The 13,545-nt window shown below is 37.9% G+C and overlaps 1 protein-coding gene across 1 annotated transcript in view; it reads right to left on the bottom strand.

Annotated features, from left to right (window-relative positions):
- Positions 1 to 13,545, bottom strand: part of rtn4rl1b (reticulon 4 receptor-like 1b) — a 163,183-nt gene extending 149,638 nt beyond the window's left edge. Inside the window, exon 1 of the mRNA XM_046862411.1 lies at positions 12,664 to 13,545. Within this exon, the coding sequence (XP_046718367.1) occupies positions 12,664 to 12,676 (13 nt within the window). The 5' untranslated portion in view covers positions 12,677 to 13,545. The remainder of the gene's footprint in view (positions 1 to 12,663) is intronic.

Below are 13,545 nucleotides of genomic sequence, written 5' to 3'. Positions count from 1 at the left end.
AGGACATCAAACGGAACTTTTGCTATGTTTCTATACGGATGGTTTTAATTGCCGGATGTGTGCACCATGGTGGATTTTGGTGTTTGATTTGAGACTTGGGGCATCAGTAGGTTGAAGGTTGATGGGTTTAATTTCGCCTATTTTATATTTATTTAGTTATATTTTTAATAAAAATGGTTAAACAGAAATGCGCGCTGCATTAATCAGGCTTTAATAAAATTTGTGCTGTTAAAATGAATTTTTTGTTAACACATTAAAGTTGACCTAATCTGTCCTAATATTTCTATATTTCTATATATTTACAGTTTTTTAAAGCCAATTCCAATTGCACTGTAAAGAATCCTAAAGCCATACCTGCCCTGAAAAATATATTTATTTATTTTGCGAGAAGAAATGTATATTGTTACATATAAAATATTTTGTGACATACAATAATCAGGTGTCACACAATCCTGCTTTGATGACAGTCATCATAGAACTAGAGAGTTCAAGTGTGAAAATACTTGTCTATTGAGTTTAAGGAGTATATTACAGAATGGAAAGCATATAACAATATAAGCAACCAAACAAAGGCAAAACTCTGTGCTAGGTGCTGAGCTGGAACTAAATGCTCACAGTTGGATGCCACTCACTGTCCCAATCAACCCCAGCAGGTGGCTCATCAGAGGATAAAAATGCCACTCACTGGGAAAGCACAAAGAGAAGAGGCACCCTCAAGTGTGCTGCCAATCACCTGCTCGACCCACCAGAGCTGCACCACACTCTGGGACAACTGCACACTTCCCAGCTTTCAACCTTTCTAAAAAAAAAAGGTGTCCCTCTGGGGTTTAACTAGCTTTCTGTATTCATACTAGCCAAAGGAGAGTATGGGATCACACCTTATTAAGATAGAATACAAGAATTAAAAATATGCCCACATTTCTGATGTATAAGGGATTACCCTTTCCCCTCTCCTAGTCTTTACAACATGTATACCTTACTGTAGTAATGTTTCTGGACATGACCAACAGATTGTATGCATAAAACTTTTTTTACTGAAACGTATTAGATTTTTATTAGATTATTTGCTATGTAACATGGCCTTAGTTGGCATGGGGTATTTTAAGATATACCAATTTGGAGAAAATATATGACCCTGGCAGCCCTGGCAACTCTCCACTTCTCCTCCTCAACTGTGTTTATATTCGCCAAGTCACATTAAGTGATTTAATTTAATTCATTTTCATTTGTAAAGCACTTTTAACTAAAAGATATCGTCACAAAGCATCTGTTCAGGAATAATTATATTAAGAGTATACATTTAAAAATGATAAATTAGCCCCCTATAAGTTTATCCCTAATTAGCAATGGTGACACTCACATAAGCATGACTCTTATGGGAAACACTTTTCTATGTGGTACAAAAGCAGCAGAATTCTGTTGCTCCTCAGTCACCTATCCGTAAAATGGAGCATGACCTCTTAGTCTTAATCACACATCCTTTGGGGGACAGTGTGTGGGGGACAATACTAAACAACTGTGAGTAAATGTCAAGGATATCCTTCTTATTCAGAAAACAATATCAGGAAAAAAAAAAAGATCTATTATGCACACATGCACTGCATACTTGGATTAGAGCAAATGTGAATGCAGTTAGAACAAATATGCAAGGCTAATCAGCCCTGGTATTTGACAATGTTCCTGACCTTTCCACAGAACAAAACTCCTTTTTAAAGAGTGTATCCGTTTATGGGTGCATTTTTTTGTGTGAGATATTTATTTGGGGAATGGAGAACAGACCTTGAACAAATATTCTACACAGATAACTGTTCCATTTTACCTGTGTGCAGTGAATTGAAACCGACATAATGTCCTCTACAGTGATTCGGGCTACAATGTTAACATGCATAGGAAAGTAGTTGCGCGTTGGTTTTGCGTGAATAAACAGTTTAGGACATGGTGCTGAAGTAATTAAAAAGAGGCATGTCCATACATAAATTTGCACAGTGTGGTTGCAGGTGGTTACTAGGATTGGCTGGGAGATATTAACCTGGGGAGGGAGGAGGGGGTGAAATAATCAGTGTTTATTAATTGAGATGCTCAGACTCAGGTGGGGATTGTATTGAGTGTACAGACCTCTCAACACATGCATTTCTAAGCTGCTGTAATCTCGTTGCAGGAGACACAGAGGACAGCCGAACTCTCCCCAGGTCTGAAACAGCAAGTAAAGAAAGAACACTGATAACATTCAGCTTCACAATGGAACACCGGCTGTTAGCGAGATCCCATCCCGATCACACTGTCACAATATCCTGTCTGATTAATGAGGGCAGAGAGAGAGAGAGAGAGAGAGAGAGAGAGAGAGAGAGTAGCCATGTTCTAGTTTTTAGGATGGTGGTAAACAAGAGGAGCACAAGGGTAGGTCATCAAGGAGATAAAGAAAGATGCGAGACCATTCATGGCACTCTTACACGAAGACAGTCCCACTGTTTGGAACATCTAAAGTCAGCTCCCTGCTGAGAGTTTAATAAAACTGAGTGCACAAAACAAAGGAAGTTCTATCTGGGGGGAATAGAAAATAAAACATGCAGCAGACTGGACCTTGCTAAGCTTACATGGATCTGAATAATTCAGAGCTGGGGTTAGTGTGAGTAGAATATAAGAGCGATATTAAGAATCGTAATGAGGAGTGTCTACACTCAAGGTCACTTCCAGAAGGCAGTGAGTGTCACTGAAAAGGACTGAGTGAATGTGAATGTATCAGCAAACCGTGTGTGTGTGTGTGTGTGTGTGTGTGTTTTTCTGAATGCATAATGTACACTTTGAGATTTGTATCACTGCCCTTTTCTGTGGCTTTTGTACATGTACATGTTGGCAAACTCATCCACAAACTTCCCTGAACCCCAGTCTAATAGTAGTGAGGAAGGCCAAAGAGGCAGATGACCTGACCGAGGGTAGGAAAGAAAAGCCCACACTCAGCACTGACGGCCCACAGCTGTGGCAGGCAGGCATATCAGTGTGACATGAAAACACTCGGGATTCCTGTCAACACAGGCACACAGGGTATGTCATTGTCTGTCTCTCTCCACATCCTGCTACTCGACATCAGCGGCCTTCACATTGACATTGACCTTTCCACTGCAATTAGCCATTTAATTGGCGATTAATTATTAATATTAGCAAAACCAACAGGGCTTAGGGTTGTTTGTAACGCTTACCTCATTACCATCTGCTAATGACCATCCAGCATCTCATTTCCACTCCAAAGAGAGAACCAGGAAATTTGTGCTGAAATTTCAGGTGATGCTAAAGGGCACAGAAAGATGCTATTTGGACCACTAGGGAGGTCCTGGACAGCAATGGAATAAAATGCATAAATCAGGAGTTCTGGCTAATCCTCTTTTATATAGCGCTGGAAGTATCTTTCCAGAAAGAGCTGTGTACATTAAAAAAATTGCACAATGATATGACATCTAACATGCTGCTAATTAGTCTTAATAAACTGGAAGCCAACGACTCTGTAGAATGTCTATATAGGCAGTAGCATTTCGGTCGATTCGCTGACCTAAAACATCCAAACCTGTTCCAGCATGACAATATTCCTGTACACAAAGTAAGCTCCATGATTATATGGTTGCCAAGGTTGGAGGGGAATGACTCAAGGGACCTGCATGCAGCACTGACCTCAACCACGCTTAATCCCACGGGGTACATTGTAATGCCGACTTTAACCCCAAAGCTTCTCACCTGACATTGGTACTTGTCCTCACTAATGCTCTTGTGGCTGATTGAGCAAATCCCCACAGCCACTCTCCAAAATCTAGTGAAAAGCTTTCTCAGAAGAATGGAGATTATTATAACAGCAAAGAGGGGATTAAATCTGGAACAGGATGTTCAGCAAGCACATGTAAGTTAATGGTCAGGTGTCCATTTTTTTATAATGATCTTCATAGAAACAAATAAAGCTAGAAAGATTAGAGGAGGGGGATGGCCATAATAATATCCCATCTCTAACACTATTTTGATCTTCAGAACATCTTCACAAATGAGGTACTCCGCATGCAGGGCGGTCTGACACATGTTTTTCGTAATCAGCACTAAATGAAGCTCATCTGTGTGATAGGCAGCACAGTCAATTACAACAAATACTTATGGACAGGCTGAATCACACAAAGCCCAAATTAGAAAACTCAAGTCAGTTGGTCATATGATTGTAAATATTTTAAGGTACAATTTAAGCACAAAAACGCTTTGAAAATATTTTTAAAGTATGCAAATACTACAAACAGTTAATAAATATGACCAAATGTATACATTGTTTATAAAGATCTATTTATTTAGCAAATATAATTGCTGGAGCAATGGCCAGCAAATTTTATTTAAAAAGTTTCTCATCATAATTTTATTTCATATAACTATTAAATAAATAAAAACACTTTTTACATGTGTGACAAGTGCACTTGCAGCTAGATTTAGTTCATAAAATACAAATTTAAGTCATTTCAAGAAAAAAAACATTATCTCTGGCTTTAGACATTTTGTAATACACATAAACCAATTTTGAATGCAGAGTGCAATAATGGGCAGAAAACTCTAGAAAAGAGTTCATCTTTCAATTAATATCGTGGTATCCTCTTAACAAACATCACTACGAGTCATTTTTACATTTAGGCAGAATTTTTTGGCTTTTCCTGTTCATTGTTTTAAATTTTTTTCAATTTTACTGCAATTGTTTAATCGGTATCAAGGACTCTTTCTGCAGAATGACTCGGCTTTTACACAAAACTACATGGCTCCACTCAAATCATCCCTACTTGCTTATGTACCAAAAAAACCCATTTGATATGATGCTTCTCTTGCACAAATTAGGAAATTGGCCATTCATCAAGTGTATGCGGTGACAGTTTAATGGTAGGCCAATATATTAGGTAGTTATCTAATCTGCTCAAGGTTTCTATTCAATTGATTATGATGTAGTGGAACTAGTGCTGCGAATTCTTCATTCAAATTGTGCTGCAATGATTATTGGTATTGGAGTGTTTAATAATTACACCTGTAATGGGAGCTCAGAAGGGAAATGTGATAAACAACTAGGCATTGCTAAGCTGTTTAGAGCAGTGCAATGCGAATTCAGAAAACAACAACATTTTATTTGAACAAATATGTAGTCATTAAGATCTTTGAATAACTGCATAATCAAATTAATAAGGACTTGTTCTATACTGTGACACTGAAATAGCAATAAATTACTTCGATAATATTTTGCCTACCCATGATGAGATTTTACGGCAGCAATAAAAACGTTGGAACCATTAGGTTCTGAAGAAAGAGTTTGTTGGAGCACTAAAGGGTACAATCCAAATCCAAATGTCACCTGCAGTTTCGTTCATGTGCAAAAGCGAATAAGTACAGTAATATTTGTATAAAATAAAACCTCTGTCTGAGATCAGTAGGAATCTATTCACAATAAAGTGATTGTGCACTCAACTATTATCGAGATGGAAAATTTGATTCAATTTACCAAGATGATTCTATTTAAACTGGCCAATTTTGTGCAGGGGAAAATAAAAGGTCCAAATTGCTCCACAGAATGTGTGTTAAGCCTGTTCAATATGCTTACTGGGCAATATAATTACTAGCATTCGCATTTGGAACAATTGTTAGGATGTTTGTTTAAAGATTCCCAGCCTAGCACTTTTATTAAAAACTCTCATACAGGTTTGTGTTATTATATACATTTGGTGGGTCATGGGATCAACTAATTCACTGAATTCATTGGATAACCCTATCTGGAAATGTATATTGTACCTTGTAAGTAGTGCTGTTGTAATCATAAACATGGCCTAGTGCTTATCCAAAGGCTTATTTAAATGTATGCTATACTTATATTCATTGAACATAGTTATAATACATTAAGTAGTATTTGTCTTAATTGTTTTACAGCTTAATTGTTTTAAAGCTACTATCAGGAATCACCCAGAAAACAACATGGTTCCTTTTGAGTTTAGTTTCTGGTAGGGTTACATATGGCCCATTCTTTCTGTAAAGTTCTTACATTCCTATCTTATCTGTTTTTCTTTATTGTCTGGTTGGTTGTACTATTTGTCATTGAAATGTAAAGTTTGTATAGCAACACGTCTCAGAATTCATACTTTTGAAACCCTATGCAAAATTTTGGATTCATGTTCCCATTATAAAATATATTTATGCACTTTTATAAATTTTGGAAAAAAGGAAAAACTTTCGACACCTATGTCTGTGTTTGTCAACTCTCACTCATGCATATTCAACACCATAGAGACTTAAAAACGAATCAAAGAAAGAAATATACCTGTTTCTTTAATGATTTCTCCCACATAATTTTCTCATCCCAGGCTTGCTACATCCTAATTTCTATAAATCTGTTCTGTACATTTAATTTTCTTCCAAGATTTTAATAGCATACGTGAATTATACAGTCAACAACGCTTTATATTTGTTGGTTTTTGCTTCATTTTGTCGAGTGTATTTCTCAACAAAAAGATTTGAATGTATCATGACTCAGTTTTGCTCTTTTACCTTTTGTTCGGGTTTAGAGAATGGATTTGAACGAGGTGTACGAGGTGAGCATGTTATATTGTTAGTGTTGTAGTTGAATTTTTAAATCAATAAAATCAACGTTAAGATATTGAACCAATTATTCTTAAGAATGAATTGAGAAAAGAAATCGGTCAGACGATATACACAATGTTACTGAAGATGTATTATTTATGATGTACCCTTTAACCTTATTGCCAGGACTGTAAAATAAACCCTTACACCTCAAATACCTATAACCTTTAGAGTATGTCCCCGGCCAATACGGTGTTCAGCGGTGTTAAGCAGATTCAGGCTGTTTAAATCTGTATCTCTGGCTGATTTGGGTGCATACTTATAGTTATGACAGTATAAAGAAGAGCTCTTTGGAAGATACAGAGATAAATACAGTATGACAGACAGAAAAGCTGAGCTATAAGTCTTCTTTGTTCAGCCTTTTTCCTTAATACATATGAGTGGATGAATGGACAATGGCTAGCATGTCTAAATCTGTTGTTTGCACTTTATACACTACCACAGGTTTGAGATTGTTGGTAAAATGCTATACTGTAACTGGTAATCTACATATTTACAATTCCTAAAACCATTGTTGTGGAACATAATGATGCATTTTGTAATTACTGGAAATGTAAAATCGATTCACTGCTGCTTATTATACTAACTGATTGCTTATTACTTGATTGAAGACAATAACACCCTTAAAGAGCATCATACAGTTTGGTATTATTATTATCCTGTAATCAATAAGCATAATAACAATAATAACAATAGTGAATTGGCAAATAACCTTGACAATATTAAATGAAATGCAGTTAAGGCAATATGCTGTGCAGTCTGTGAGCCACTTGGTCTGCTTCCTTCCTGTCTATTAAGTCTTAATGTAAATGCTTTTGTGGTTAAATCGTATGGTTAAGAGAAGGGTGGTACCATTTTCTTTTACATGAATCATTTATGTGAATCATTTTTCCTAATTAGCTGTGTGTTTTTGAGTGTGCTTGAGTGTGTGTGTGTGTGTGTGTGTGTGTGTGTGTGTGTGTGTGTGTGTGTGTGTGTGTGTTTGTGTGTGTGTGTGTGTTTGGTGGGGTGGTTATGATGTTATGATGTACCCAAGAGTAAAGGAAAGGGGTTCTCGAAAGAGTAAAGGAATGCACAAATAGCTTCTAATGGATTCTTGATGTATGCAATATTCTGAAAGTGAACATTATGAAACATCTACTCTGAAGGACACTAAGGTAAAACTGTGAAATTGTATGAAGTAGCACACTGCAATTTATATACTGTTAGCCCTTAAAAAGCTCTTGTACAAAGGAAAAAATGTCTCTGTATAAGTTGCATGTAAAACCCTAGTTTATTTAGTTTACTGTTTCTTATTCATTCAAGCTTGTGTATCTAACTATAGGGTTGATGCATGATCATATATAGCACAGCCATTATATTGTATACTGTATATAGCTAAGGACAGAATGTCACATATACCTGGGTGAAAGACATTCTGACTATTCTGTGCTGATTACAGTGGCAATTTGGATACATACAGTACTTTATTTCCACAAAATGTAATTTCAAAATAATATTACAGAGAGACAGATTTAAGACATTTTTTATTTTATCTTATTTGCCCATTCCACCTGACAGGACTGGTTTAACTGAGGCAGGATTATGGGCCACTTTTGCTCAGTTATTGTGTCTGTCAAAGACTTTGATTCCTTTTCACATTCCTTTTGTTAATATGCAACAAACTAGGTAATTTAACAGTATGAAAATATACTTTGACCAAACAAATGTACAAATGAAATAAATGAATGAAATAAAATAAAATTAAATAAAGATCAACTATCTTTTCATTAAAAAATCCCCTATGAATAACAGCTTTGCAGACTCTTGGGATCTGGGCAGTTATTTTCTCTAAACAGTTATCTTTGCCATGCCTCTTGTGCAACTCCAAAAGTGTTCTTTACTAGTTGGATATTATTTTCTGGCCTTGCAATCCAGTTCATGCAAGAGCAGTTCAATAGGATTTAAGTGCAGTGACTGAAGAGGCAATTCCTAGATAGATAAACACTCCAGATGACTGTTTCCTCTATAATAATGCTCTTTTAATAATGCTTACAGAGCTTGGACAAATGATTTGGGTCATTGTCTTGTTAAATGGTGAAGTTTGCTCTAATTAGACACAGTCAATTGGCATTGTGATGAAGTATGAAATGGTACAATTGTTGGTTTAGTATTCATTTAACCCCAAATAAGCCTGAAACCCTCCCTGCTCCAAAACAACCCCAACCCATTTGGCTTCCACCACCATGTTTGACTGTGGGTGTGAGGCAGTCTGGTCTTCTATCATCTTCTCTACTGTTTGCCATCTTATATAAATTCTTTTGTTAAAGCCAAAAATCTCAAATTTGGACTCATTTGTCCACAGAACTTTCTTCCAGTCATTCACTGTTCAATTCTTTTGTGTTTTTTGCCTTTTCCTTGTTTGCCGCGAAAGAAAAAAAAATGCACATGTCTCTTAAAAACAATAAATGACTAGGTGTTTGCAAAATTCTGACAAGCCCTTTATGTGTTTTCAGTTGAGTACAAATGGTATTCAGGGTAGGGCTTTGTGATCGCTACTGCAATATTTTTTCTATGTTATCTTTAAGCCACTTTGTCACAATGTAGGGTCATTGTCCTGCTGGAAGACCCAGTTGTGACCAGTTTTTTTTTTTTTTTACATTCTGGCTGATGTCTTAAATTGTTGCTTTAGTATTTCATCATATTCCTCTATCCTTGTGATGCTCTGTTTTCTAGAGTGTACTAGGCCCTGTTTCTAGCAATTTCCACAACATGATGCTGCCACCTCCATGCTTCACAGCTGGGATAGTGTTTTTCAGATTAAATACCTCACCCTATTCCTACTTTATATACTGCTGATCCAAATGACTGGTGATAACATGCAGTCTGGCTTTTTTAATGCTGCTCTCTGGGTAGGGGCTTTTCTTTGGGTGAGTGCCTTTTCCAACTATGGGGTTATAGAACTTGATAAAAAAAAAGTTTTTGGCCGTTTGTTCATCTTTGAGACTTGCACACAATTGTTTAAACAGATGCTCATTCTCAGTTTTTGAGATTGCATAGACGAATGTTAACTTCTGGCCTTAATTGTAAATTGGATGTTATGGTCTTGGCTTTCAATTACCCCCAAAAAAATCCTCCTTAAAGCTGTCTTTAATATAATGACTTTCTCAGTCACCTGACCCAAATCTAATCAGGATGTTAATGGAGAGGCTTTACGAGAGAGAGAGAGAGAGAGAGAGAGAGAGAGAGAGAGAGAGAGAACACTGAACAATCCAACCAACAATTCAAATCTTGGGTAAGAAGATATAAAGAAAAGTGTTGGACAGGTGTTTTCTATAACTAAAACAGTCATTGTGGTTGAGGTGATTGACCTTTTTTTTCACCTATCCCATAAAGTAATTTGCATTCACTTGGAATCCAAAAATAATTTTGGTTTTAACAAATAGAGGCCCCCTCATTCCCAGCTTAGGCATCTACATCAAACTAATATTAGTGTAATCAAACCCAAGCAGCAGACACAGGGGTGCTTTGCATCGATGACCACATGATTGCTGGTTCATTTTCTGCATCATGCACCAAGGAAATGAGCTAATGTTAGATTAAATAGATTAGATAAGAAGGCTGCAGGATTTAATATCCCAGGGATTCCACTCCATAAATGTACCCTCCAGTAAAACACTAAGTGCCTTGTAATTAAAAGACATGATTTCGGAGCCACCACTGTTTCTAGCAGGAGTACACGTTGTTTTATGGAGCCATATTGGCGCCATTTGGTTCTTCCTCTACTTCCTTTTGGTTCTTACAGAAGATAGTGTACGGGGCAGAAGGACATGCACCACCACCCATTGCCATGATGAACACCAATGTCACACTGCAACGCACTGACACATCTAACCATGGCTGAGTGGGCAGGGTAGGGACACTTTCACTGCGTGCTGATCAGGAGCTACCAGCTGCGACAGAGTCACTCACCCAGACCTGACACACAGGCTACAGCCACATGGCTTAAAATAAACCCTGCCCCAATGACAGTGTCAGGGGTAGTCTACTGATCAAACACACACACACACACACACACACACACACACACACACACACACACGGACACACACCCACATCGCAGTGTGACATTTACATAGAAGAATAAAAAAATACTCATTGCAGAGACTGCTTTTATACACATCTCTGTTGGAATAGGCCTTTAATAGGTCATTATTTGATGTCACCTTTGAAATGTCATTTGTAGGTTTTTCTGTGAGTACTGTCAAAGTGAGTGAGAGAGAGAGAATAAGAGAAAGAGATGAATGGTTGCAGTTAGCGATCATTTAACATCAGCCTTGCTGGAAAGATCATGTTAATATATATTAAAGTGTCTAGTATACTGTATAATAAACTGTCATCAGCAGGGAAGCATAGAAACAAAACAAAAAAATAAATGCATTATTTCACCTTTTTCATTGATCTGAGCATCAAGGTTCAATGGCGAACACAATATATCCATATCAGAGTGGAAAGATATGAAAAATTCATACTATGATATTCATTGCAACAGTATATATGGTAACAGAGATTTGGGAATTGGATTGAATATTAAATTGCAGACTTATTCCAGGTTATTGGGCAGGATGATCGTTTTATACTCACTTTGCATTATTTTTTTACAGATTTCATTTTCAACACATTTTCAGCATGTTGGTACGTATTTGTTTCCATCAACCCCAAAGTCCATCATCTCACCACAAGCATGATCTTTGTCACTATTGTTCATTCAGCATTCAATTAAAATATTGAGTGAAAAAAAAATGCAATGAAATAAATTACATACTAAAAACCTTTTGTTGTTTGACAGGAGTAATGTCAGTGAAGTTAAGAGTAAGCGCAAAGGCAGGAACTTTATGCGCATGCGCCTGGGTGGGGCTGCAAAACACACTTGGTTCTTCTTATAACGATAAAGGATTAATTATTTTAAAATAGCAACAAAAAAGGTGAACTCTTAATAAAATGGAGAGTATACATCGGCAAGAGCTTACGTGTTGCTCTAATGTGGTGGATTTCTGATAAATACACGAGTGTCTTCGTTCTCACGACTCAGAAAACAACGAGGGGGAAAACTCGTACTTTCATACTAAGTAGCAAATCCAAGCGAAGCTAAATCATAGCTCGGGTACTATACTGTGTAGTATAAGAGTATGCGGTTTTGAAAGCAGCCAATCACGTTGTGAGAATAAGCAACCAATCAGGTTAATCCATTCCGGAACGAGTGAAGTTAGCGGCGCCATAACCTGAGAGACAGCCTGTTATAATCTAAATGTAGCGCGCTAAGGAGAAGTCTGAAGTTCGTTTTTTCCCCGCTATCTAAAGCAGGACAATTTAAATGTTATTTATTAATGATTATACAAATTTATTCAAAACAAAAACACAACATGGAGGCTGAAGCGCGAGCTCGGTTTGTGAAGCGCAGTTATGGCAGAATCACTGAAAAGCACGCGCTCGTTGTTTTATTTATGAAAGTCTGCATGTGTGGATGTGATCATTAAAAAAAAAAAAGAGCAGAGTATTAGGTTATATGTCTATTAAAACACACGCATACGCATGCATTCTCCATGCATTCTCCATTTTAATGGCTGTTCTGAAGCACAAGTCAAAAAGCCAGTGAAAGACATCTGAGCCGTGCAGCTTTGAATTGAGGAGCGACTGATAAAAACTGCAGTGCGGCACCCGTGGTTAATATCGAAAGAAAAGAAAAAGAAGAAGCGCAATATTATCAAAGGGATATACACGATCTGTGTTATTGTATATTAAATCTGCACGATTGCACAACAAGGATGCACCAGATCCTGTCATTCCCATCAAAACCCATTCAACTTTCCAAGCCGCACGCGCCACTAAACTTGTCTGTCGCTTGAAGACGGCTCTGATTAGTATTTTCGCCATTGACATTGGATTTCCGTCTCGACCTAATTGAACACTAACAAACCACCTGCAACCAGGTGCAACTTCTAATCACAAAGCAGATGTGCTGGGGGGGGGGAGCCCAAAATAAATGAATCTTACCCCGTTTAAACATGTTGGAAAAGTGGTGTTGCGCGTTAAACCCCTCTGGGGATCATTGAGTCTTGCGTTCCGGTCCGGGTGGGATTCTTATTGTTATTTTTCACTCTGGATGCGATAGGAAGCCATGCAATTTTCGCTGGATGTCGACTGAAGGCATTGGTGTGTGTGTGTGTGTGTGTGACCACCTCCGTTCGCGCTGAAAAGTCCCACAGCAGGCGAGAGAGTTCAGGCTGAATGTTAATGCGGGGAATCTACTCTGATGCTGGATCTACTCTCCTCCTGTCAGCTCCTGCACACACATCGAGAACAGAGCAGCGCACACACGCATCCTGCAGTCCGAAAAGATTTGATTTTTTTTTTCTATATAGAACCAGAATCCAGAAAGGTCCAAAAATGAGCCATGAGCCGATGAGGTTCAACTCCAACTCAACATCACGCCTTGCTCTCCTAATAAACTTTAGGAGTCTCACCGAGGATCCATTAGAAAAAAAAAACAGCTTTCAGACCAAACACGACAATCCAGCACCAAAACCCAAAACACTAAACACCAAGTAAAAAAAAAAGCTGTGTCTTAGAGGAGATGTCCTCTCCACTGACTCTCTTCCGGTTTGAGACAGGAGACTGTAAGACGCTGTTATAGGGCGCGACATCGGTGTGTTTGCGCACTGGATGGAAACAAGAAAGAGAGTGATGCTGCTGCACACCAGCCGACTGATGACCATCCGAGATCCAAACACACACACGCGCACACGCAGCATCCACACACACGCGCAACATCCACGCGCACGCACGCGCGCGCAAAGAGCGGAGGGACCGAAGCCCAGACACTGGAGAGAAACAAACAAATCTTAAGGATTTTTTTTTGTATTTATAGTCGCTGCC

Source organism: Silurus meridionalis, chromosome 12 (assembly GCF_014805685.1).
Source record: "Silurus meridionalis isolate SWU-2019-XX chromosome 12, ASM1480568v1, whole genome shotgun sequence".
NCBI lineage: Eukaryota > Metazoa > Chordata > Actinopteri > Siluriformes > Siluridae > Silurus > Silurus meridionalis.
The sequence above is the reverse complement of the archived record's forward strand: the minus strand, read 5'-3'. Positions and strand labels throughout refer to the sequence as shown.